This window comes from Rana temporaria, chromosome 13 (assembly GCF_905171775.1).
Source record: "Rana temporaria chromosome 13, aRanTem1.1, whole genome shotgun sequence".
NCBI classification, from domain to species: Eukaryota; Metazoa; Chordata; class Amphibia; order Anura; family Ranidae; genus Rana; species Rana temporaria.
Genome location: NC_053501.1, coordinates 67,597,992 through 67,623,885, shown reverse-complemented (window position 1 = coordinate 67,623,885; position 25,894 = coordinate 67,597,992). Strand labels below are relative to the sequence as shown.

Here is a 25,894-nt window from a genome sequence, read left to right as displayed (position 1 = left end):
ACAAGCCCCACCCGCCTAGTGGAAAGCGCTTATTCCGCACGTACAGAGTTGTATAAGGCTGGCGGGGGCAGGGAGCCGTATATACAGACACGTAGCCGTATAGGAGGTGATCAGGGACATACATAGAGCACTATGTACATAGAAGACTGATCTCTCTCATGGACATTTCTGGTGTCACACTGTGTGTCAGGCAGGTGAAGCTCTTCCTCCCTCTGGTACAATGTTCCTAGAGAACTTGTAATCTGTCACCCTGGGACCTGCTTGTCACCTTCCCCCACCAGCCATGCCTCTCAAGCATAGCCCATCGGTGGACCTTGAGAAGCTGGCCCTGGAGCACATCGTGCCCCGTCTGCGCTCGGCGGGCTACTGTTACCTGGACAACATCTTGGGAGAAGAGTTGGGGGACCAAGTTCTGGCCCAGGTCAGGCGCCTGCACCAGGAAGGGGCGCTAAAGGATGGACAACTAGCGGGGAACCTCCGGGGCTTCTCCAAGAAGCACCTGCGGGGGGACAAGATCGCCTGGATCGCTGGCACCGAAGACGGATGTGAGGCCATCGGGCTGGTCCTTTCCGTGATCGACCGGCTCGTGGTGTTGTGTGGAAACCATCTGGGCCAATTCTATGTGGAGGAGAGGTCCAAGGTGAGACCCTCGTACTGGTTGTACCCATCACCCTCATACTGGTTGTACCTGCCACCCTCATACTGGTTGTACCCGCCACCCTCATACTGGTTGTACCCGCCACCCTCGTACTGGTTGTACCCGCCACCCTCGTACTGGTTGTACCCGCCACCCTCGTACTGGTTGTACCCGCCACCCTCGTACTGGTTGTACCCGCCACCCTCGTACTGGTTGTACCCGTCACCCTCGTACTGGTTGTACCCGTCACCCTCGTACTGGTTGTACCCGTCACCCTCGTACTGGTTGTACCCGTCACCCTCGTACTGGTTGTACCCGTCACCCTCGTACTGGTTGTACCCGTCACCCTCGTTCTGGTTGTACCCGTCACCCTCGTTCTGGTTGTACCCGTCACCCTCGTACTGGTTGTACCCGTCACCCCGCAACCTATCACCCGTCCTAAAATCTCCAGTACATTTTAGTAGATTAAAACTAATTTTAGTCGTCTAAAATCTAATGGGTGTAATTAAATTGTAATGCAGGGCTCAAAATTCATATGTTTGGGGAAAAACGCAAAAATACCAAACCACATTGTCACCAGCTCCGGTATCCATCCACCAATCCTCTGGCCAAGGCTGACCCCTTCCATGTATCTGTCTTGTTGGGTGTTTTTCTTTGGTCCTCTAATGGTATTTCTCAACGCCAGTCCTTAAGGTGCCCCAACAGGTCATGTTTTCAGGCTTTCCATTCTTCAGCACAGGTGAGTTGATCAGTTTCACTGCCTTAGTAATTACCACAGCTGTTTCATCTGCAGGGAAATCCTGAAAACATGACCTGTTGGGGCACCTTGAGGACTGGAGTTGCTCTTATATGTCTGCTTGGTTCATGTTGTCACATTGTGCTTCAGCGTCTGCTTTGATCTTGATGCGTCTTCCTCCGCTCCCCTGTAGAATCCCATACCAGGGCTCATTACATCCGTCCTTTACTCCCTTCTTGTGCTCTGTGTCCCGGTCTTCTGATGACTTTGTACTCTCTATTTTTCTTCCTCTATTCTCTGAATGGAATGCACATTCTTGATTATGCTTCTATTTTCCCCATGCTTACCATTTCCATGGACGTTTTTACAGCCGCTTTTCTGAGCTTTTTTTGCAGCTTAAAAACGGCTCTCCATGTTAGTCTATGGCAGGGATATGCAATTAGCGGACCTCCAGCTGTTGCAAAACTACAAGTCCCATCATGCCTCAGCCTCTGGGTGTCATGCTTGTGGCTGTCGGAGTCTTGCTATGCCTTAGGCCCCTTTCAGACGTCCGCTCCATCTGTCCGTTCATTACAAGTTCGTTAATGGACTTGTAATGAATCCCTATGGGGACGCGTCCGTTAGCGGATGGAGCATCTGCTAGCGTCCGCGTCAGTCGGGTTCCGCTTTTCCGAACGGAAGAAACCCTATTTTTCTTCCGTTCGGTGGAGCGGAACTGATGCAGACGGACAGACGGTCCGTCTGCATCAGGTTCCCCATAGGGGACAGCGGAGCAGAGACAGGGCTGTCCCTGCACTGTGTGCGGGGACCGCCCTATCCGCCGACAGCTGAGCGGGGATCCCCGCTGAGCTTTGGTGGACCCGGAAACGGTCCGCTCCGTGTGAAAGAGCCCTTAATGGGAATTGTAGTTCTGCAACAGCTGGAGGTCTGCTAATTGCATATCCCTGGTCTATGGCCTCATGCCCACCATGACGTTTTTGAGCTGTAGATGGCTGAGCCGTTTTTTAGCTGCAAAAAAAATCCAGGACCAGTGCGTTCTGAAGCTCCAGCCTTAGAGCTGTAAAAACGCCAGACGTTCAACGCTCAAACACGCAAAAACGCTACAGCAGCGTTTTTGAGCTCCAGCTAAAAAAAACAAAACATGGACAGGTGTTTTTAAGCTGTAAAGGCTAAAAAAAGGGGCTGTAAAAACGTCCATGGAAATGAAGCCTTATCACCATGGCTTTGTTTGTTTTTGTTTTTTTGTTTGTTTTTTAGATGGTGGGGAAGGGTTGGAGTCGTGTGTGTGTGTGTGTGTGTGTGTGTGTGTGTTTTGTTTTTTATATATATATATATATATATATCCCCATTTTTTTTGGGGGGGGGGGCTCCATTGCCCTCCTATTTGTAGTTGTGACCATTATTGAGGGGAAATCTAAAATGTTAGCTGTCGTTGGAACGAGAGGTGTAATGGGGACATATGGCACCTACAGCAAAGTGTGTGGGTTTTTTTTTTTTTAATTTTGATAGCGTGGGGAAGAGTTCCACCCTCTGTCACACTTTATGTCCTCACTGGGGAAGTTTCACCTCTACCTGTACAGGAACCTGAGAAAACAGAAATCCAAAATGTTAGCGTTGTCCCCAGAATGAGAGGTAACGAGACTCCTGCCAATGGGGACTAGGGTTGCCACCTCATCCCTTTAAAACAGAACACATATTAATTACACAGGTTCTGTGGCTAATTAAGGTGGTAATTAGACTCATTTGGTGCCTTACCTGCATTAAATCAGCCACAGAACCTGTGTAATTCATATGTGTTCTGTTTTAAAGGGATGAGGTGGCAACTCTAATGGGGACGCTTGCTGTGGGAACAGCCGTCTACGAGGAGAATGCACTTGACTTTGGGAGATTCCCTCTAACTTCCTGCTATGTCTCTAGGGCAAGAAGTAAAGGGAACCGTCTCCATTGGTACAGACAGCAAAACCTATACTTACAAGGCTTAACCCTTCCCTACTCTATCCAAAACTAAAAAACAAACACAGTTTGGACTAGACAACACTTTATATACTATAAGTTTAGCTATCGTATTGCTTTCTCCTGTGTTTCCTCTTTAATGAAGTATCCACACAACTAGTGGTAGTCACATGGGGGGTTATTTACTAAAGACAAATCCACTTTGCACTACAAGTGCAGTTGCTGTAGATCTGAGGGGGACATGCAAGGAAAATAAACAGCATTTTTGCTTGCACCTGATTGGATGGTAAAATCGGCAGATTCCCCTCAGATCTACAGCGACTGTACTTCAAGTGCGCTTGTAGTGCAAAGTGGATTTGCCTTTTAGTAAATCAACCCCATTGTGTTGGACTTGTGTAGTAATATAGAACACATTTCACAGAAAGGTAGATGATCAGAAAGGGCACAGTTTTTATTGGAGGTAGGCACATACTGAGCAGGGTGCTGGTCATGGTATAGATGGTGGACGTTGGTCACTTTCAGGTGGACTTGTTGATGACACTTTTGTAGCTTCCATTGTTCTGAGTGTTGAACATACCTCTATTATAACCATTTTAGATTTGGGTGACGGAGTTGCACGTTTGGATCTAAATGCTGGGGTATGTTCCTGACCAATGTTAATTATGGCAGCAAATTTCGATTTCGTTTTTAGTCTTGGGACTAAAATGGCATTTTAGTTTTAGTCCCATTTTAGTCTTCTGCAATCATTTTTGTTTTAGCCGACTAAATCTCCAGTACATTTTAGTAGATTAAAACTCATTTTAGTCGTCTAAAATCCAATGGGTGTAATTAAATTGTAGTGCAGGGCTCAAAATTTCAAGTCTTGAGCCACTATCCAGGCCTCAAGGGTTACTCGCCACTAGTTGCCCCACCCAACCCCACCCCTAATTCTGCCGCTAATCTCGCCCTCATAAATTATCTCGTGAAATGTTTTTTATGCAGAATTAAGTTGCAAAAATATTAACAACTTTATCAGTTCCCCTCAGCAGGGCCTCACCGTGCCCACCGTTGCGGCCTCACCGTGCCCACCGCTGCGGCCAGATTATGACAGTAGGAAGAGGCCACAGGATTGCAGAGCGGTATAGCATGCTGTTACAACCATTGCGGCCTCACAGTGCCCACCATTGCGGCCAGATTATGACAGTAGGAAGAGGAGAGGCCGCGGGATCGCAGAGCGGTATAGCATGCTGTTGCAACCATTGTGGCCTCACCGTGCCCACCATTGCGGCCTCACCATGCCCCCATTGGCGGGCAGATTATGACAGTAGGAAGAGGAGAGGCCGTGAAATCGCAGAGCGGTATAGCATGCTGTTACCATTGCGGCCTCGCCATGCCCACCATTGCGGCCTCGCCGTGCCCACCATTGGCGCTCAGATTATGACCGTAGGAAGAGGAGAGGCCGTGGGATCGCAGAACAGTATAGCATGCTGTTACAACCATTGCGGCCTCACCGTGCCCACCATTGCGGCCTCGCCGTGCCCCCATTGGCAGCCAGATTATGACAGTAGGAAGAGGAGAGGCCGCGGGATCGCAGAGCAAGATAGCGTGCTGTTACAACCATTGCGGCCTCACCATGCCCCCATTGCCACTTAGATTATGACAGTAGGAAGAGAAAAGGCTGCGGGATCGCAGAGCAGACTAGCATGCTGTTACAACTTGCATTGAAATTTCCTCCGCTCGCTCCCACAGCCCGCATTCTCCTGACCCCGCGCCTGTAATAGACACAATGCGGGTCCAATGCAGAAGTGTGTCTATCACAGGTGCAGGGTCAGGAGAAGGCGGGCTGTGGGAGCAAGCAGAGTGAAGGAAATTTCAATGCAAGTTGTAACAGCATGCTATACCGCTCTGCGATCCCACGGCTCTCCTCTTCCTCTATGCTCTCTGCCATCGGGAGGATCATTGGAAGAACGTCTTGCGATTAACCCCGCCTGCCAGTGGTGCTCGCCCCCCTACTCCCAGGCAGCCCAGCTCCTCGCCAGACCTTATTTTCCACTCGCAAAATGCGAGTCTGTTGTAATGCATTAGTTAACATTTCGCTACAATTTTCAAACTCTTAGAGCCGGTTCACACTGGGGCGACACGACTTCGGGAGCGACTCGGCAAGGCGTCCTGAAGACGGCTTCAGAGGCGACTTGCAAAATGACTTCTGTATAGAAGTCAATGCAAGTCGCCCCCGAAGTCGTACAAGAACCTTTTTCTAAGTCGGAGCGACTTGCATCGCTCCTATTAGAACGGTTCTATTGAATAGAATGGGACGCGACTTGTCAGGCGGCTGAGTTGCCTGACGAGTCGCCCCAGTGTGAACCGGCTCTTACTGCTAGATTGAAAAATCTAATATGTTATTTATGGTATTGAGGTATGAACATGCACTACAGACCAGTGTTCATTTTCAATTTAGTTTTAGTCTTGGTCTTTTGACGAAAATGGCATTTTGGTTTTAGTCGTATTTTAGTCACCTCAGTTGTTAGTCGTATTTTAGTCGACTAAAATAGTATTGTTTTAGTCGACGAAATTAACACTGTTCCTGACACTTGTTAGAACTGAAGAAGGTGCTCAGATAAACTAGGAAAGAACATCAAATCTAACTGGATGGTACAAAGTTCTACTAGTTATACTGTGACCTGAACCCCTCAGTCTGGGCTTATGCTGGACACGCAGGGGTTATTTACTAAAACTGGAGAGTACAAAATCTGGTGCTTCTCTGCATAAAAACCAATCCGCTTCCAGTGTTTTATATATTTTTTTTTTTGGTCAAAACTAAAGGGGTTGTAAAGGTAACATATTTGAATTTTTCCCCCCCCTAAATAGTTTCCTTTACCTTAGTGCAGTCCTCCTTCACTTACCTCATCCTTCCATTTTGCTTTTAAATGTCCTTATTTCTTCTGAGAAATCCTCACTTCCTGTTCTTCTGTCTGTAACTACATGCAGTAATGCAAGGCTTTCTCCCTGGTGTGGAGTGTCGTGCTCGCCCCCACCCTTGGATTACAGGAGAGTCGGGGCGCTCTCTACCTTGCAGATAAAGGAGATGTGTGTTAGTGGGCGTCCTGACTAACTTGTACATTTACAAGCTGAAGATAGAAGCTGATTGGTGTCCATGCACAACTGCACTAGATTTTGCACTCCAGTTTTAGTAAATCAGCCCCAAGTGTGAGTCCCATTCTGGATTGGTCATTTGGAAATTTTCATGTTTTGGAACCTTCATTTGATTTTCTAATGGTTATTGGGGTCAGATTGAACATTTTGTGCATGTGGTTTTTAATTGGTAAAAAATTGTATATTATGTATGGAACCCTGTTTAAAAAAGCATGTAAGGCTTTTAAATAAAATAAAATAAATTTGTTTATTCAATAAGAGAGAATGTTCTGTTGAACAATTCAAAAGAAAATCTGACTGTGTATGGCCAGCTTTAGCGTACACTTGCAATCAAATTGACTAGTCAGTGAAAGGACTACCAATGCAATAACCTGTCTGTAACATTTCAGTCTCTCGTCTCCATACTTGGTTATATGATCATGTAAAGACTATAATGGAGCTTTGTATTCCCGGTTACACTGCAGTACAAGAACCTTGAACGTGATCCAAAGGCTTTGCCCCCATTCATTATACGCAATCTGTAACTCCTGCCCTGTAATAACGAAAGCAGTAGTGTGCTGAAGCACGTCGTTCACTATTCTGTACACTATTGAGACATTCACAATATCCCCAGTTGAGAGAAGTCCAGTAAATCCCCCCCTCCCCCTTCCCATAGGGTCACCATACACATTACAATCTGATGATAAAATCTTTGTACAATCTACTTTAGGTTTACACCCAAAGTATGTACTACAAGGAGCGCTCTAATTTCCCCAATCAGTTTGTAGCCAATCAGACAGACCCTTGCACTACATAGTAGTTGGGAGATCTGTACACTCAGATTGTATGGTGTGTGGTGAGCATTCTTCCATCACATTTTAAAGCTGCTCTCAACATTGCTGTCTTATAGTTTGTGTCCACATTTTATATCCAGGACATCAAAGATAAACATTTACAGTTCAGTTCCCATGGATTACTGTTTTATCAGTTCACATTTCTTTTCTACAGCAGCCAATCGTAGCAAACATTTCCATAACAATATGACCATGGTTGGACAAAACTATTGGTTTTGTATCAGTAAGTCCCCTTGCATGGTGTTGATCAGTGGTTCTCAAGTACCCCCAACGGTCCATGTTTTCAGGTTTTCCTTTACTTGGCACATCTGCTTTAAAGTGTTTGTTAACCCCCAACAAAACAGATCCTGGTCCCTTAAAGTAGATTGAACAGAGCTTGTGCTGTGTAATCTGTCCCCCTCTAAACTGTAAAAAAATAAACCCTGGACCCAGCACTTCCTGTATCCACTCTATACTGACCACAGAGAAAATCAGGGGCGTGGCCAGAGTACGTCCCTGCATCATACACAGCTGTCCCCTCTGCTCTCCCCCCCCTACCTGTCATCTCCCTCTCTCTGTCCTGCCCCCCCGCCGCTATTCTTGGGGGTGGGAAGTACATTTGTTACTGCCAGCCCAATACCATGTCATCGATATTGATTTCAAGTGTTTAAGTCATTTATATAAGACTATGCCGCCTAGAGGTTGGCATAGCACACTGTAAGTCGTTTTCAAAAACAAGTGTTCTAAATACCAAATTTGAGCTGACTTCGGGCCGGTCACGTGACATGCGGCCGCTTTACAGCTACAAGACAGAGCTTCTGCAGAGGAGACGAGCAGCCACATGATCTCCCCAGCTGACGTCGGGGCTCCTCCCGCAGAAGTAATCCATCAGAGCTGTGAGAAGCGGCCACGAGTCATGTGACCGGCCTGAGGACGGCTCAAATTCGGTATTTAGAACACTTGTTTTTGAAAACGACTTGCATAGTGTGCTATGCCAACCACTAATAGAGGGGCTGGCATAGTCTTATATAAATGGGTTAACAAACCCTTTCGATCAATATCGATGACCTGGTATTGATGAGAGCTATCTTATCCAAGGTTAGTTCCCAAAACATGGCCTGTTGGGAGAACTTGGGGACTGAGGTTGAGGACCACTGCTGTAGACTAGCTTTAGGTAAGCTGTGGTGACAGCAGACTACCCCAAATGGAGGCCATGCTGGGACTTGTAGTTCATGTAAAGTGTCATAAACAGTGCTGTCTAGGAACTTAAAGGAACAATCGCTTTCTTATTTTCCAGGCAATGGTAGCTTGTTATCCAGGCAATGGGGCTGGCTATGTGCGCCATGTAGATAATCCAACAAAAGATGGACGCTGCATTACTTGCATCTATTACCTGAACAAGAACTGGGATTCAAAGGTAAGTTAGAAACTCGCTTTATCGTCTGCGCAACCCCAAAACAAAGAGCCACAATTCATGATTGAGCTGTAGGACCCTAGAGTAGCTTTGGATGCTTGGACCCCATACACTATACAACTTTGTCTGCTTTCCTTTACATTTACCAAAACTATGTGGTGCATGGGCCTGCCTAATTGCATACACATTGAAACTCTTCAGCCCCATTCACACCTGATTGTAGCTTGAAGCTACTTGGAGGGGGGGGGGGGGGCACAATTCTCATTGGAGACAGTTCAAATCTCCACTCCAAAAATGTCTGAAGCCAGAACCTCAAACAAGTCCTGGAACTTCTTTTTAGGCAGATTACAGGCATCTTCTGCATTTTATATTGTGACCTTTTTGACCTGTACAAAATCGTGGTAAAAACGCTATGCTCGGGTGTGAATGGGGCCTTAAAGGGGTTGTAAAGGTTAGTTTTTTTATTTTCTAAATAGGTTCCTTTAAGCTAGTGCATTGTTGGTTCACTTACCTTTTCCTTCGATTACCCGTCCAAAAACAAAAATCCCCCTTTTGTCTAAATTTCTCACTTCCTGTTCCTCCTCAGTAAGCTGTTCTGGCTGACTAACCCCCATGGATGATGGGGGCAAGCTTACTGAGGAGAAACTGGAAGTGAGAAATTCAGACAAAGGGGGACTTTTTTTTAGAAGGGTAATTGAAGGAAAAACCAACAAAGCACTAGCTTAACCACTTGTTTACTGGGCACATATACCCCCCTCCTGCCCAGGTGAAATGTCAGCTTCCGGCACTGCGTTGCTTTAACTGACAATTTCGCGGTCGTGCGACGTGGCTCCCAAACAAAATTGACGTCTTTTTTCCCGACAAATAGAGCTTTCTTTTGGTGGTATTTGATCACTTCTGCGGTTTTTATTTTTTGCACTATAAACAAAAAAAAGACAATTTTGAAAAAAATACAATATTTTTTACTTGTTGCTATAATAAATATCCCAATTTTTTTAATAAAAGTGTTTTTTCAGTCTAGGCCGATACGTATTCTTCTACATATTTTTGGTAAAAAAAAAAAAAACGCAATAAGCAACTGGTTTGCGCAAAAGTTATAGCGCCTACAAAATAGGGGACAGAATTATTATTATTTTTTTTTTTTACTAGTAATGGCGGCGATCTGCGATTTTTATTGGGACTGCGACAATATGGCGGACACTTTTGACACATTTTTGGCACCATTCACATTTATACTGCGATCAGTGCTATAAATATGCACTAATTACTGTATAAATGTGACTGGCATTGAAGGGGTTAACACTAGGGGGTGAGGAAGGGGTTAAATGTGTACCCTGCATAGTGTTCCAACTGTGGGGGAAGGAGGGTGAGTGGGGGAGGTGACCGATCTGTGTCCCTATGTACAAGAGACACAGATCGTCTCCTCTCTCCCTGACAGGACGCTGTCTGTGAGAGCCGGCAATGAGAAATGATCTCATATGTTTACATATAAGATCATCTCTCATTGGCCACACAGATCGCCTACCAAACGGCCACTCCGATTGGCGATCTGTGATCCAAGGGACACGGCCGGCACAGATTTTGCGCGCTCGGGAGGAAAGGGGCGGACGTCAATTGACGTCCACTTGGATTTTCAGGTCCGCGCTGTAGCCGTCATTCGGCTATAGCGCGGGCCTCAGGTGGTTAAAGGAACCAATTTAGAAAATTAAACTAACCTTTACAACCTATGTATGTTCTACAGAAAATTGTATAGTGTGTATCCAGCTTAAGGCTGGCCATACATGGATCAGTTTTTATTTTCGATCAGGCAGATGGGGGAGGGACTAGGGATTTCCCTGTCCACACAAGCAAGGTGGATGAAGGAATCCTCCCCGCTGTGTCATTGTATTCTGACAGCAGGGATTCCTCCCCTGCCATGATAGTGATCAGTGCTGCTGCCAATTCAACAAACTTTTTTGTAATAAGCCCATTCGTGAGAAATCGATCATTAGATCAGCGTCTTATGAACAGAACAGCCATAGATGGGTTGAAATTTGTCTGGACCCTTCTGAAATGGCCACATGTTGATATATCTATGGCCAGATTTGGCACTCAAGTTTAGCTGTTCACAAATGATACAGGACAGCACGGCACTCCTAGGGTCATATGAGAAACTTATTGACTAAAGTGGCCATACACAATGCAATCAACTTTTAAGGTCACCATACATGTTCCAATCTGACTTTACAATCTTTCTGGTCTGGAGGAGGGCTGGAGCTCTTCTGCAGCTGTAGTCTTATTTGGGTTGAGTTTTTCTTCTACTTCTATACATTCTTTCTTATCAGTTCAGCCATAAGGGATCGTTTATTTATTATTGGATTATGAAGTTGATGTTCTGATTCTATACCATCCCTGGTGTTGCAGGTTCACGGGGGAGTTCTGCGAATTTTCCCTGATGGCGGCTCAGAAGTGGCGGACGTGGAGCCACTCTTTGACCGGCTGCTTTTTTTCTGGTCCGACCGTCGCAATCCACACGAGGTTCAGCCTTCCTATGCCGTTAGGTAAGGCCCGGCTCATGTGGTGCTTTGATGTAGAATTGTCATGTTTGTGCAGCATCTGTAATGGCCGCCTTCTACATCACAGGTGTATAGAACAAAACCGAAAAGCGCAGCGCTGAATGCAAAATATAATCATGACTTTTTTTTAAACAAGTGCAAAATATATATATATAGCGGTGTGTGAGAAATCTTGATGTGCATGAAGTCCTCATAATAACTTGTGACCACGCCAATGTGTAGCAATGTTCAATATGTGATGAAGCCAGTGGGAAAATCCAGCAGTGATTAAACGGCTTACCCAATCCTTGTGGTCATAAGCACTTTTGGAGGTAATGCCCAGGATGGATCACTCGCATTAAGTAGCAGTACCCCTTATCTCAATAAAAATCCAGATGGGTAAGCCAGCTCAGTTCGCTATGCGTGATGACGTCATAGGGGATCTGGTAAGTACTTATGTTGATTACTGGATTTTCCCACTGACTTCATCACATATTGAAAATCGCTACACATTGTATTGGTTGCAGGTTTTTAAGTGGACTTATGCACATCAAGATTTGTCAGATTGGTATATATACAATATACGCGACTGGCACTGAATGTCTGTCACTGATTGTTATGTTTATGGATTGGCATTATTTGTAACAAGTTTTCAGTTGCACAATATTTTGTGTTTTGCATTTAAAATTCATTACGATTTATATTTTGCATTTAGCGCTGTACTTTTAATTTTGTTGTATGTTCATTTGTTATCAGAAGTTTTATGCTAGTAGATGTGTTTGATCAGACCCAAGCGTGGAATCACATTTATATTTACATTACAGGTATGCTCTGACAGTCTGGTATTTTGATGCCAAAGAGCGAGCAGCTGCTAAACAGAGGTTCAAAAGATTAAGTGGTAAGTTGTGTCTGATATACAGTAGACTTGTAAAAGGCTGTTCTTTGGGTCCCCAGCCAAAACTGAATATATATATATTTTTTTTTTTGCGGTCTGACCTGTTGTAAGAATTCCTCGCCAGTCCCAGTGGGACTATAATTTGCTGTAAGCCAAAATTTCTGTTTGTGTGATTCTTTAAAGGCGTGTACTGTACTCTGTAGAGGGGAATCAGGAAATCGAGCTTATAGCCATGCTCTAGGTGTCACCAGAACAGGAAGTAAGGAAATCTTGGTGAATAATCGGGACAATACTAAAGATAAACTGCCCTTCCCCATTCTACCCAATACACGTTTTGGCTGGGAATCCACTTTTACTGCAAAACCTCCCCTTTAAAATTGTATGCAAGCTTTAAAGGGGTTGTAAAGGATTTTTTTGGTTGATCTAATTCCTTCCTTCCTTTACTGCAGTGCTCTTTTCATATCATTGTTTGTTTTTGCTCAGATGTTGCTCTATTTCTTCTCTGTTGTGGACACTTCCTGGTTGTCTGGAGATAACCACAGTGATGGGAGCTTTCTAGCTGTGGTCAGTAACGTGCTCGCCCCCGTCCTCGGGACTACAGCAGTGCCTCATGCTCGCTCTGCACAGCATACAGACTTCAAGGAGGTGTGATTATGGCTGTGTGGGTGGGTTTACAAGGCTTGCATATTCGGTGGGCGGTTCATTCAAAATTCTGACAGAGCTCTCGTGCCCGTTTTTGTTAACTGCGCATGCGCGATGTGCAATGGATACTGGGAAATGTAGTTTTAACTGTACAGCGGCGGCGCTCACATGAACGAACGCCGAGAAGCAGGAAGTTAATTGCAGAAACGAAACTAGAAACACAGAGGTAATAAATAGGAATGATTTTAATCGCTTTATACTCGTTTTAAAAAAATCATTTAACTATTCTATCTATGTACCTTACAGACATACAAATCCTTTAAGAATAAACGTATTTGCTGCCTTTTGGATGGTTTCTTTTACCATTGAGGTCTAGTGAGCTTGCAACTTTCTGTACTATGTGCCTATGTTGACTGTTATCAGGTAGAATTCTTCCCGGCTATCTGTGGGCTACAAAAACACCTCACCCTTATACTTGTAGAAGAGGAAAAGATTATATAGTCCTAAAATACCTCCTGTCCTGGGGTAACCACACTGCTCTTCCATAGATATTGTACAGTGGACTAGTGGTGTTACTCTAGGATAGGGTGACCAGACATCCCCAGTTTCCGGGGACAGTCCCCGGATTGGATTTGAACAAGGGCTGGGGCAATTTCAAAGACAGAGGGGGGAAAAAAAAATCAGAATTGCAGACCGCTGCCTCTACTAGCTTAAGGGGGAGGTATTTGTTTCCATTATCTGTGCTCCTTTCTGATGATCATGTGCTGGTCGGAGCGGAGAGAATATTTTTTTTTTTTTGTTTTGGTTGCATGTTCTTCTGCCTTGGCTCAAGTCCCAGCCAGCCGCCTACCTGCTTATCTCCTTGCCTTCCCTGGCGGAGTGATCTTCCTCCGCTCCCCACCCAGTAGTAGCCGGGGGCCCAGAGAGTAAGACTTGACAGGCTGTGAGGCGGGCGGCGACAGGCAGAGAGTCGCTGATTGCCGCCATTACTAGTAAAAAAAAGTCCCCGGATTTAATTAAAAAAATCTGGTCACCTTACTCTAGGATAGAAAGTTTTACTCAGAGAAGCCCCAGGTAAACAAATAGAAAACAGTGGCAGATATTACTTAAGTTTAGCTATTTTGTGGCGGTGCATCAAAAAATGTGTGGTTGAGCTGTGTTTTTAGTGCCCCCCCCTTAAGCTGTATGGCAGCTGATGGGGTTGTTTACATGCTGTAGTTGCAATGTTTCACTTTGCAACTGCAGTAAAAGCTTTCCAACGTGTCGTGATCAGCGGACAGAAAACACACTGAATGTGACCCATTCAAGCAAACGGAAGCACAGCACATTTGTTGGCTAAAATGGGGTTAAAACGGGCAGCGAGGAGTCGCATCACCTCCTCATCGCCTGTCAATTGCCTCTGAATAGCGATCTGAATGTTAGAGGAATAGTAGACTTAGCTGCTCATCTAAATCCAGCTTTAGCCCTCATTCACATTGTGCGATTTTAGGTGAATGTGTGATTTTTTCAATTTCAAAGCTGCATCTCCGTGTGACTTTGGGTTAAACTTTGAAGACAACTGTGCAGTTTTCATGTACTATTTTTTTCAAATCGATGTGGCACCGCAAAGTCGACATTAAATTTGTTAAATTTGAACACTGCCATTGCTGGCAGTAGGATGCAACTTGACCTGTCATGACCAGTCGCTCCAATGTGAATGGTGGCTTTATAACTTTTTTTTTTTTTTTAGATTCACTATTATACACTATTATGCATTATATATAATAGTGATATATCGATGCAAAACCACCAACTCGTAATGCCATTGTGGTATTCTGTAGGCAATACAGTTGTTCTGTTTTTGTGAGTTTTTTTTTTTGTTTTTACATTGTGTTGTCGGACAAAGTAGGGATTCCATTGATCACGTCTGTGCTGAATGAGTAACAATCACTAAATGACATGACCTGTGAAATTGGCTATGGGGGGGGCGGGGGAATATAGTTTGACCCCGAAATACTTATTTTGGGCTGTGACTGTATTTTTCGATGTGTGACTTTGTATTTTTTAGCTCTTTATGGTTTTCAAAAGCTAGAAAAAAACGCTGGTGGCATTTTAGTAGCTTTTTATTGGTGTATTGGGCTCCATGCACACTTGCTTAAAGAAAGTTGCTTCTACAGCATTTTTGTGTTCTGTCTGTAGAAGCAACTCAATGTTCTCCTTTGTGTCCATACACATTAGGACGTTTTACAGGCATATTTTGAGATCAGCACTTGGAGGCAGGAAAAAACCCTTCTCATTCGTGTTTCTGATTGGCGCTCACTGGCAGAAAAAAATGTAAAACTTTTAAATTTGTCTAAACTTTGTACAAAAAATGCTCTATATATGATTGTTTTTACTCCAAAGAACAGATTCATTTTTAAGCCCAGTGTGCATGGAGTCTTATGCCCTGTACACACGATCGGAAATCGGGAATTCCGTCGGAGTTTAGATGGAGAACATGTTCTCTTTTACACCAATGGATTTCCGTCAGAATTCCGATGTGATTTTGGCCGGACAAAAGTCCGACCGTGTGTACGGGGCTTTAGTGTACATGAAGGGAAAAAATGCAAATAACCGCTTTCAGGAGCTTAAAAAAAATGCTAGTTTCCATAGTGTTTTTTTAGCTAAAAGCAAAAAAAACACTGGAAAAATTCTGGATAAACGCTGGTAGTAGCATTTTACAAGTGTTGGCTTTTATTAGCATTTTTGCACTTCTTGTTAAAACAAAGGGGAGAGCTTTAAATTTTTTATATTAAATGGCATTTTAGGAGCATTTAGCAGTGTTTTTAAAAGCATTTCTCCTGCAAAAACACTCCAAGAAACTCTACTATATGTGTAAAAATAATCTGCTCTAAAATCCTTTACCCTGAGGCAGTTTTCAGGCGATTTTTTTAACCCCTTCTTTGGGGTTAAAAGCACGGTGCTTAAAGTGGAAGTTCACCCAAAAATAAATTTCTAATACCTTGAGCTGACCGGTTATACTGCGAGGATGCTGTGTGTTTTTTTTTTTTTTTTTTTCTCATGCATACCTTGTTAGCAGTGTTTCATCCCTCGGCTTCCGGGTACGATTCTAGCTGGGCGTTCCTAGTTGATTGACATTCCTCCGACCGCCGCATACTGCGCGTCACGACTTTCCGAAAGAAGCCGAACGTCATTGCGTAGGCGCCGTATAGAGTCTGCTCTATACGGCGCCTGCGCAGCGACGTTCGGCTTCTTTCGGAAAGTCGTGACGTGCAGTATGCGGCGGTCGGAGGAACGTCAATCAACTAGGAACGCCCAGCCCCGCTAGAATCGTACCTGGAAGCCGAGGGATGAAACACCGCTAACAAGGTATGTATAAAAAACAAAACAAAAAAAAAAATGGCATCCTCGCAGAATAACCGGTCAGCTCAAGGTATTAGAAATTTATTTTTGGGTGAACTTCCACTTTAAACAGAGCTATGGTGGCGCTTTAGCTCTGCCGCGGCCCCAGTGTGAAAAGCGGTCTAATGGCCTAAAGTGGTGTGCATGGACAGATAGGATAACGCTATTTTGGCTTCAGGGAACGAAAAAAAAAAATGCTAATTCGCAGCTTCTAGGGGCTTAAAAAAATCACTAGTGTGCATGGAGCCTTGTGTTGGGGAGGTTCTGCTTGGTTCATGGCTACAAGGACGGTTGTTTAGATCGTTGTTGTGCTGTGAGCTATAAGAAGCACTTGGCTTTCATCGGCTCGGATCGAGTTGCTTTGGGTAACTCCATCTCGGACATTGCTCTTCCTGTCTTTCAGCTTTTACTGAACTCTGGAGCACCATAAAGATCGCACTCGGATCCTATAGCTGTATAATCGGTTTGTGGGACATAAGTGAACTTTAGTCTCTCGCTGACATTGTTGGAATTCAGCGAACGGTTTTATAACCATTTTCCTCAGGTTCTGTAGATGGGTTAGGCCCCTAAACTGGTCACGTATATGTGGTATTTATAGAAGTGTGGTAGCACTTCTCTGGTCACATTTCCATTGCTATTAAGAGCTTTGCGTTGTGGAAGCATCCAGATGTGTGTTTCCTGGTCAGTGAAAACTTGTGCAGTGTGTGTGACTGTGTACGTGTGTGACACGGTGTACGTGCCTGTCTGTATGTCATGGGAGGAGCCTGACTCTGTAGGTTTTATCACACTTCCAGTCACAAGCTCTTTGGTGATTAAAGCGGGCAGGAAGCTGTCCTTATCAGAGGTCACAATGTCCCCTTATAGAATGTACACATTTGCATTCATTGTTCTCCTTGTATTCATTCAGCCGCTGCTGTCACAGTCCTATCTGCTGGCAGAGCATATGTCAATGTATGTGAGCGAGGATTAGTTCCCGGTATAGACTCGGTTCATAAAGCCTAAGGGTCTTCATTCCAGCCAAGTGACTGCCATTTACAAATCTCATTGAAAGAAAAAGTTGTAGCAGAACTGAGAATGCATTAGGGTAAACCTTCTGCCTTCAGAACCATTTTAACTCCCGTGTATTAAAAATGTTGTATAAGTGATAAGCGCCTTAAAACTGTAGTTGAAAACTACTAAAGTGATAAAATCCACATGTGATAACAATAATGACAAATAGTAAATTATTGACACCTAAACCGCTGTGAATGATGTGAAAGTAATACAAATAAGAGTGTCCTCAGACTAAACCAAGATCGAAAATGTTTAAATAAATGTCCTTTTGGAATAATGGATCTAGAAGTGGGTGTTCCAGTCTACTCCTGGGATTTCTGATTAGATGTGAATCTATATGCAGTTATGCAATCCGTGCCCCTCATTTTTGCCAAGGGTGCAAAACATCGCTGTGGCATGTGAACATCACTATCTGCTGCCTTTGTAGCTTATTGGGGGTTGGTAAAAACATGGCTCAACCACTTTTTTTTATGTACAGATTTTTATTAAACTTAAATATGTTCAGTTACAGTAGCTGAGAAATATTCCAAAATGTTGTACAAATGAATGGGCAGAAGGTAATACATTAAGATATTTAGCAATGTCGAGTAACATCACCCTACTCCTCACAAGTGGGGAGAAAGGGGGTAATTCCTGTCAGGAAGTAAACACTGGATACCCGTGAGGAGCATACATAGAGCTGATCTGTTGATGGCAAGGTCTCTAGCAGAGCCTGGCTAGTATACATGTATTGGTCAACCGAGTGCAACAAACTCAGGAACTAGTTCTGACCAACTCGGTTCATTTTGTTTTTATAAAAGAAAAAAAATTTAGATGTCGTCTTCCTAAAATGCACCACATATAACTGGATATTATTGTAAGCATGCTCACGTCAGATTGTTGATCCAGGGAAAATCCGATTGCTTTGGGGAAACTTGAATTTTTATTTTCCCCACTGAAGCAAATTGGACCATGCTTTTTAGGGTGTTTTTGCCTTCCTCTGGATGACTGTGGGTATAGGATTGTGTACAGTGCCTTGCAAAAGTATTCACCCCCCCCTTGGAATTTTTCGTGTTTTGATTCACAATCTGGAATTAACATGGATTGTTTGAGGATTTGCATCATTTAATTTACAGAACATGCCCACAACTTTGAAGGTGTTTTTTATTTTTTTGCTAGTGAAGCAAACAAATAGGACTCAGCCCTGGTTCACGCTGGGCTGCGGGAGTGAAGCCGTGCGAGTTCAGCTGAACTCGCACGATTTCACTCCCTCCGGCAGTCCCGATTTCGGCCATGATTTAAGAGACATCTGTGCAGGTTTGTAAATCGCGGCCTGAAATCGCAAAAAGTAGTACAGGAACTACTTTTTGAAATCGGTGCAGCGCCGCAGATGCGGCATCGCACCGATTAGGACAGTGTCATTGCCGACAATTGGCGGCAAATGCCGCCGATTTGAGATGCGATTTCACATGTGAAATCGCATCTCAAATCGAAGGAAATCATACCCAGTGTGAACCTGGGCAAAATAACAGTCGATGTGCATAACTATTCACCACCCTAAAGTCAATACTTTGTAGAGCCACCATTTGCAGCTATCACGGCTCCAAGTTGCTTTGGATAAGTCTCTATGAGCTTGCCACGTGTTCTGATCCATCACATATAATTCAGATAAAAAAAAACATTGAACTAAAGGCTGTAATGTAACACAATTGGTAAAAAGCAGAGGGGGGTGAATACTTTTGCAATGTATATGTAGGTTATTTTATTCAATTTTTATTTTTTTTCTATTGGTTGAACTAGATCAGGGATATTCAATTAGCGGACCTCCAGCTGTTGCAGAACTACAAGTCCCATGAGGCATAGCAAGACTCTGACAGCCACAAGCATGACACCCAGAGGCATGATGGGACTTGTAGTTTTGCAACAGCTGGAGGTCCGCTAATTGCATATCCCTGAACTAGATGGATTTGGGGAATTTTTTCAACCTAATGCTGGCCATACACTCCACGAAAAATCGTCCGATCGTTTCGAAAAACAAACGTTTGGTCATGAGCGCAAACGATAGTGCCATCATGTAATGACCGATAAATCGTTCAGTGGACATAAATAAAAAAAAAATGGTTTTTTTTTTTTTTTTTTACATATACCTAGTGCAGAAAGTTCGGACGGGAAACGCATTAACCTTCCGATTTATCGTTCGTTCGGCAGAAAATTTCCAAACTTGTCCTTCGTTTTTTCGGCTCAAACGTCCCTATGATTATCGATTTTTTGTGCCCATTAACTGGTCGAAAAACGAACGAACTGTCTGAACGACCGATTTTTCGTATAGTTTATGGCCAGCATAACTATATTTGAATATACACAGTATCTGACAAAAGTGAGTGCACCCCCTCACATTTTTTGTAATTTTATTATGTCTTATTACACTTTGCTACAATGTAAAGTAGTGAGTATAAAGCTTGTATAACAGTGTAAATTTGCTGTCCCTTCAAAATAACACACAGCCAATAATATCTAAACCGCTAGCAACAAGTGAGAACACCCCTAAGTTAAAATGTCCAAATTGGGCCCAAAGCGTCAATTTTGTGTGCCCACCATTATTTTCCAGCACCTTCTTGGGCATGGAGTTCACCAGATCTTCACAGGTTGCCACAGAGCTGGTGGATGTTGGAGTTTTAGCTGCAGCGGCACTTTGCGGGTGCTTTTAACCCTTTTTTGGCTGCAAGCGGGGGTTAAAAGTGCCGTGCTAGTGAGCAAAAAGGCGATAAAGAGCCGCTAAAAATGGTGTTTTACCGCCGACGCCCAGTTGCTTTCAGTGTGACAGCACTCTTGTACAAGCACTACTTTACATTGTAGTGTCATTTCTTCTGTTTTCTTACATGAAAAGATAATAAAATGTTTACAAAAATGTGAGTCAGTCTACACAGGCGCCACTCGTCGGGTGACTTAGCCGCCTGTCAAGTCGCGCTCCGTTCTGTACAATGGAACCGTTCTAATAGGAGCGACTCAAGTCCTACTTTGGGATGACTTCAAGGCGACTTGCATTGACTTCAATACAGAAGTAATTTTGCAAGTCTCCTCTGAAGTCGTGGGCAGAACGCAGAGTCGCTCGGCAAGTCGTGCTGCCCTTGTGTGAACCGGCTCTAAGGGGTGTACTCACTTTTGTGAGATACTGTAGTTTGACAGTAAAAAGAAGGTTGAAGCAGATGTTAATGACACTGTACCACAAATGATACATTTTAATTTAGGATGGAATCGGACTTTGCATATGCTTTGGTTTTGTTTACAGGTGGGTTGTAAAAGACTTGAGGTGCTTTCTGTTGGGGATGATGACCTATGGATGTAGTATTGGAGCAAAACTGTTCTCCAAGTCATCCGCGTCAGTCATGCTCTACTTATCCTGGCTGGAAAACTGTTAATCTTTATACTTCCTCCACTTGCAGCCTTTTCTGAAATGTGTTGCTGCTAAAGGGCCTCTATAGTGCTGATGATTATTGCCTAATTCAGTGTTTATTAAAGTGAGCCTATGGTTTTCCCATAATGGGTTACAGGTTTACCTTCTACTAATCAGACTGCACCCTTTACTTTCCAAGTGCTACCCCCTCACAGAAGCTTGAGAAATACCTGGTACTTGTAAGCACTGGAGAATGTGTGACACACTCAATGAGGAATCGAGGAAATCAATATATGCAACACAAGGCACATAAACAGATCTGAAAATATGCAGCACTATGCAAATATCTTCATTCTGAATGTTCCTGATTTTGCATAATTCATGAACACACAAACACTGCTAAACGTGTAACTGCATGTGTGTCTGTGTGAGAGGGACCGACTCATTTGTTGCGCACTTTGCATTGTAAAACATTCACATAATGGCCGACAAGTGTAATTAAAGGATAAGTTCACCTTTTTGTAACATGTTACATCTGCACGAGTCCCTGGTTTTCATAGTGAGCTTGCTGTTACAATCGAAGAAGAAAAAATGCGTCCGTGCGGGGCTCCGTCTGGCCAGTCGCATCATCCATTCAGTGTTCGGTAAATGAGGAAAACTACAAGTCCTGACAGCTTTGCAGATGTCTGCTTGTACTTCTCGATGAACTACCAGGGAGCTGATGAGCGCTCCTAGGTAGTTCATTGCGCTTCCCGTCAGTGTAACTGTCTGCTGGTATTGGAAGCATGGGCAACAGCTACAGACAGTCTGCAGGACCGTGGCATTACACCCACAATCTGCTGATCGTGGGTGCAATGCTTTACAGGTCTCTAACAAATAAAATAGATGCATATTTTTTATTATCTTGCCTGCAAAAAAATGTGCATTTATATTTTTTGTTTGAATCTGAACTTCTCCTTAACACTGGTTCTTGAGTTTATCATGTCTATATGCATTCTGTAGCATTTATGACTGCAAAGCCATAAAGATATAAAAAATGTTCCTACTCACAAATGTATAGTGTGTTTGTTTTTTTTTTGTTTGTTTTTCTTTATTTTTTTCTTCGTTTTTATGTAACTTGTATTTTGTCTGTAGGATATTGACATTTTTACTTTTTTCTTGCACAGAATCCAGACAGGATCCTACTTCCAAGGACAGCTGATTGTCTATCGCACGAAAATATGGCATGTTGGTCTTTCTCCTGCATAGTGTACAAGTGAAGTTGGGGGTTATAAGCCAAGGCTTTGCCTGTGACCCTACTACTGCAAAAGCACATCTTTTTCATTGTCCACAACCGAAGAAGACCACCTCCATTATTTAAGTCTGGAAGTAAAAGCAAGGAGCTCAGATGGAGTTCTTTCATGGACACGTTAAAGACGATAAACCATAAAGCCAATGCTCAAGTCAAGCTGAGGGACTGGAGCCGCCATCGCTGTCAGTACTGTAATCTGTTGGATGAGAGTATCTGAACTGTACAGGATCATCAATGCCTACGTCTGACACCTGAATTATTATATTTTGGTACAGCATGTTTTAAATACTGCAGAGTCCAAGAGACTGAACTGATAATGTATAATATATACTACGGAAATGATTATACATTTATTGATGGAGGAAATGGTACGGTCACTGACCAGAACACATGCCTGCGGGCCAGAGCATGTCTACCTTGTGATGAATATTTTCTCTTGAAATGCTTTGGCAATATCTCTGGCTGTTTTATAGCAGGCGGCATTGTTCAAGGATATTTGTGAGAGGTTATGCTTTTTAATTTTTATGCAGCCTGTTTGATTTTTTTTTTTTCCACAATAAACCGTGTGAAAATTCCAGTATCTTGCAGTGTGATTAAACTTTTAGGAGTTGGTCATTATTAAGCTTATGCAAGAAATAAAATTCCTAAAATTATAAATATGCATATTTTCATATGAAAGATTTATACAGGAATGGAGTCGCCGCTGACCCCTTACATCTGGTGTTTGCTGCCATGTCAAATAGTCATATAGTCTGTCTCCTGGCTGAATGTGCACTGCTAGCGGACGAATATCGCGGTAAATACGACAGTATAGAGGCGCTAAAAATCGCATCGCTATACCGCCACCGCACCTCCCATGCCCAGTGTGAAAGTGGTCTTGCATTGCTGTCATATACTGTACATTTTAAAGGCATGTTCTATTCCCAACATGCAAGTGGGGAACCCCTTCACTTATGCTCTGCTGGCAAAAAGAGTGCCATTCTGCTCTGTCTCCTATCAGTTGACTGTTTTAGGAATGAGAAATTCCCTCCAACATCCAGTCATTTGCCCTTTTATAGTAACAAGTCTTGGGCCCATCCTGCTGAACGTGATGGACTTGCAAGAAACTGTTGCGTTTAGTTTTGCCTTGATACAGTATTATACATCGTTTTTGTGGTACATGCCATGTTGACTTTTCAAACACATTTGAGCAGGCAAACTTTAGCTCTTTATCTAACAGTGCTTGCTGATAAAGGTTGTACACATACAGCATAAAAACATGGAAATTTTACTTTTTCAATAATTTGGCTAAAATATCAATAGATGAAGTAAAGGTGTACTGTAGAAAAAGTAAATGCACTCTTGGCCTTCAAAGCCAATATTGGCCCCTTTAGCAGAAATGACTTGCAGGCATATTGTGTAACAGGCCAACCGTCATTTTGTGGCCTCCATGCAAAATAATTTGGTAGATTTGCTAAGGTGTTCTCAATCCTTCAGTACAAACGGCAATTGCCCAAACCTATAACCTGGCCTTAACAGTAAGGAGCACATGGAAGGGTGACGCATGTCAAACTATAAAAAATTCCCATCTCTACTTGCCAGCCCGCAACAAACTGAACTGTCCTATCTAACAGTTCATGTTAAAAACAGGAGCTTCGTTTGCATAAACATGTGTACCCCACACCCAGGCACCCCAGTATTATCGGCAGTTCTAACGCTATAAATATTGAGAGCCTCAAAATTAGAAGCGCATATAAAGTAATGGATGGATTGAGGGCACGTATGTCTGGAGGGAGTCCACTCCTCAAAGGCACAGGGGCACACTGGACACCCAGAAAATGGCACAATGGCAGCGACGGTGACCAGTGCGCCCCCTCACCAAATAACCAACAGTAAAATTAAACGGAAACTACCCAACCTATAACTGGCCTTAACAAGAATAGAAGGGCTACTCATGTCAACAAGTTTCCGGCCAGCCTGCAGCAAAGCAAATTATCCTCTCTAACCGTTCACAATAAAAACAAGGGTTTAGTTTGTACACATTTGCAAATGCATGCGTCCTGAATCCTTCTCCATTACCTTCAATATTCAGATAGTTGGCCTCACTTTCTCATTGAGCATACTTTGATATATTGCAGAATTTGTGGTTATAGGGCCAGATCTAGGTGGGATGCTGGGGTGGGGCTGCCTCCTCTCTGGTTAGGGGACACTGTGCAGCCTCAGCAATTCCAAGTTGGCATGGCTGCATAGTGCTCTGCCCCTATCCACAGCACTGCATTAATTGTTTTCATGGTAAGGAGGGGGGGGGGGGGGGGGTGCAACAAGTATGCACACATGGAAATGTATGATGCTGTTCAGGGCAGGCATTGAGCCCTACTTCTGTCCAGATCTGCTCCACCTCTTTCTGCCATGATGGAAGATTTGAAGGGGGTTTCTGGTGTAATTGGGGGGGGGGCACGCATGTGGTGGCTTGGAGAGGGTGAGATCATATTGAGATTTTTGCATACTTTTTAAATGATTTGGGAAATAACACTGGCCTAATGCATGCCCTTTTTGTTGGAGCCTTGTAGATGAGCCAGGCACTAGGCATCCCCTGTTTACTACAGCACCACCTCTCAACTACCCAAAAGTAATGTCGAATATGACTGCCGGGTCGTGACTTGTGGTATAAATGCATGCTGAGTGAACAGGGAATACCGGTTCCCTGCATCTGTCATATTCACATACCACAAGGGCCATCGGGAAGATGGAGAGGATAAAATTAAGGTGTGTTGATAGTAAGGCCCCCCAGACCTTTATTTTAACTGCACTGTTAAATCCAGCCCTGCATGGTTAATATAACTGCAAACTGGCCAGGCCCTATGGGGCTGATTCACACCTATGCATTTTTTTATTTTTTTGTGTGCTTTTTGCAGATTTGCACTACAGTGCATTTATCATGGTTTCCTATGGAACAAGTTCTGAAATGCAAAAAGCACAAAATGCATAGGTGTGAATCGGGCCTTATGCCTTGTACACCCGATCAGAATTTCCGATGGAAAAAGTCTGATCGTGTGTACGCGGCATAAGGCAGCAAAACAACCCCAGAACCATAATGTGCGTTACATTTGGTATGAGGTTATTCATCTGGGAAAGCATTTTTGTTAAACTAGATTACAAGATTAAACAAATGACACATAAAATTGACATGCATTTGAAGTGATTGTGAAGCTTTAAAATGAATAAACATGTTGTACTCGCCTGCTCTCTGCAATGGTTTTGCACAGAGCAGCCCTGATCCTCCCTTTCTTCGGTCTACCACCAGCGCTCCTGGCTCCTCCCCCTTCTGATTACCAGCATAGGAATTTGCTTACTATGGAGCACTCATGCATGCTCTATTCCAAGCCAGGCTGTTTGTCTGCTCAGATATGATGTGGCTCAACCCTGCTCACAGATTTTGACTGACAGTAGCCAATGGCTCCTTCTCTTTTCAGCCAAGTCCGGGTTCACACTGGTACAACGCGATTGTACTACTGTCATCCTACTTTGCCCTGCGACTTTGGTTGTCCTTCCATCCGACTTGCATGAACAAGATAAGATTTTGCTCTGAATTTGAGATGGAGGCGTTTTATATGCCGATAAATACGGTATGTAATGGTTGCCTGTTCAACAAAGGCAACAATTTCCGTGTGTGTGTATATGTGTAATATATATATATATATATATATATATATATGTGCTGTCAAGCGATTACAATTTCTAATCGCGATTAATTGCATTAATGTCATAGTTAACTCACGATTAATCGCGCGATTAAGGAGGTTCACCCTTTAAAACATTTTTTTTTTTTTGTTTTCTTTTTTTTTTATAATATTAAATTGTGTTTTATTTTTTTTACATTTTGATCACTTTTATTGCTGTCACAAGGAATGTAAACATCCCTTGTGACAGCAATAGGTGGTGACAGGTACTCTTTATGGAGGGATCGGGGTCTAAAAGACCTCCGAGCCCTCCTTTGCACTTCAAAGTATTCAGATCGCCGAAAACGGCGATTCTGAATACTGTGTACTTTTTTAAATCCGG

At 43.5% G+C, this 25,894-nt stretch overlaps 1 protein-coding gene across 1 annotated transcript; it reads left to right on the top strand.

The window, feature by feature from the left end:
* On the top strand, positions 1–22,433 carry EGLN3 (egl-9 family hypoxia inducible factor 3). Its single transcript, XM_040332237.1, has 5 exons — positions 1–640; positions 8,568–8,687; positions 11,088–11,224; positions 12,043–12,116; positions 21,729–22,433. The coding sequence occupies exons 1-5, from the start codon at positions 284–286 to the stop codon at positions 21,761–21,763; spliced, it is 723 nt and encodes a 240-aa protein (XP_040188171.1). The 5' UTR covers positions 1–283; the 3' UTR covers positions 21,764–22,433.
* Positions 22,434–25,894: the final 3,461 nt, after the last annotated feature.

Coding starts and splice junctions, on each gene's coding strand:
- EGLN3 (XM_040332237.1), top strand. CDS start 284: ATGCCTCTCAAGCATAGCCCATCGGTGGACCTTGAGAAGCTGGCCCTG. Junction 641..8,567: donor ATGTGGAGGAGAGGTCCAAG/GTGAGACCCTCG, acceptor CTTATTTTCCAG/GCAATGGTAGCTTGTTATCC. Junction 12,117..21,728: donor GAGGTTCAAAAGATTAAGTG/GTAAGTTGTGTC, acceptor TTTCTTGCACAG/AATCCAGACAGGATCCTACT.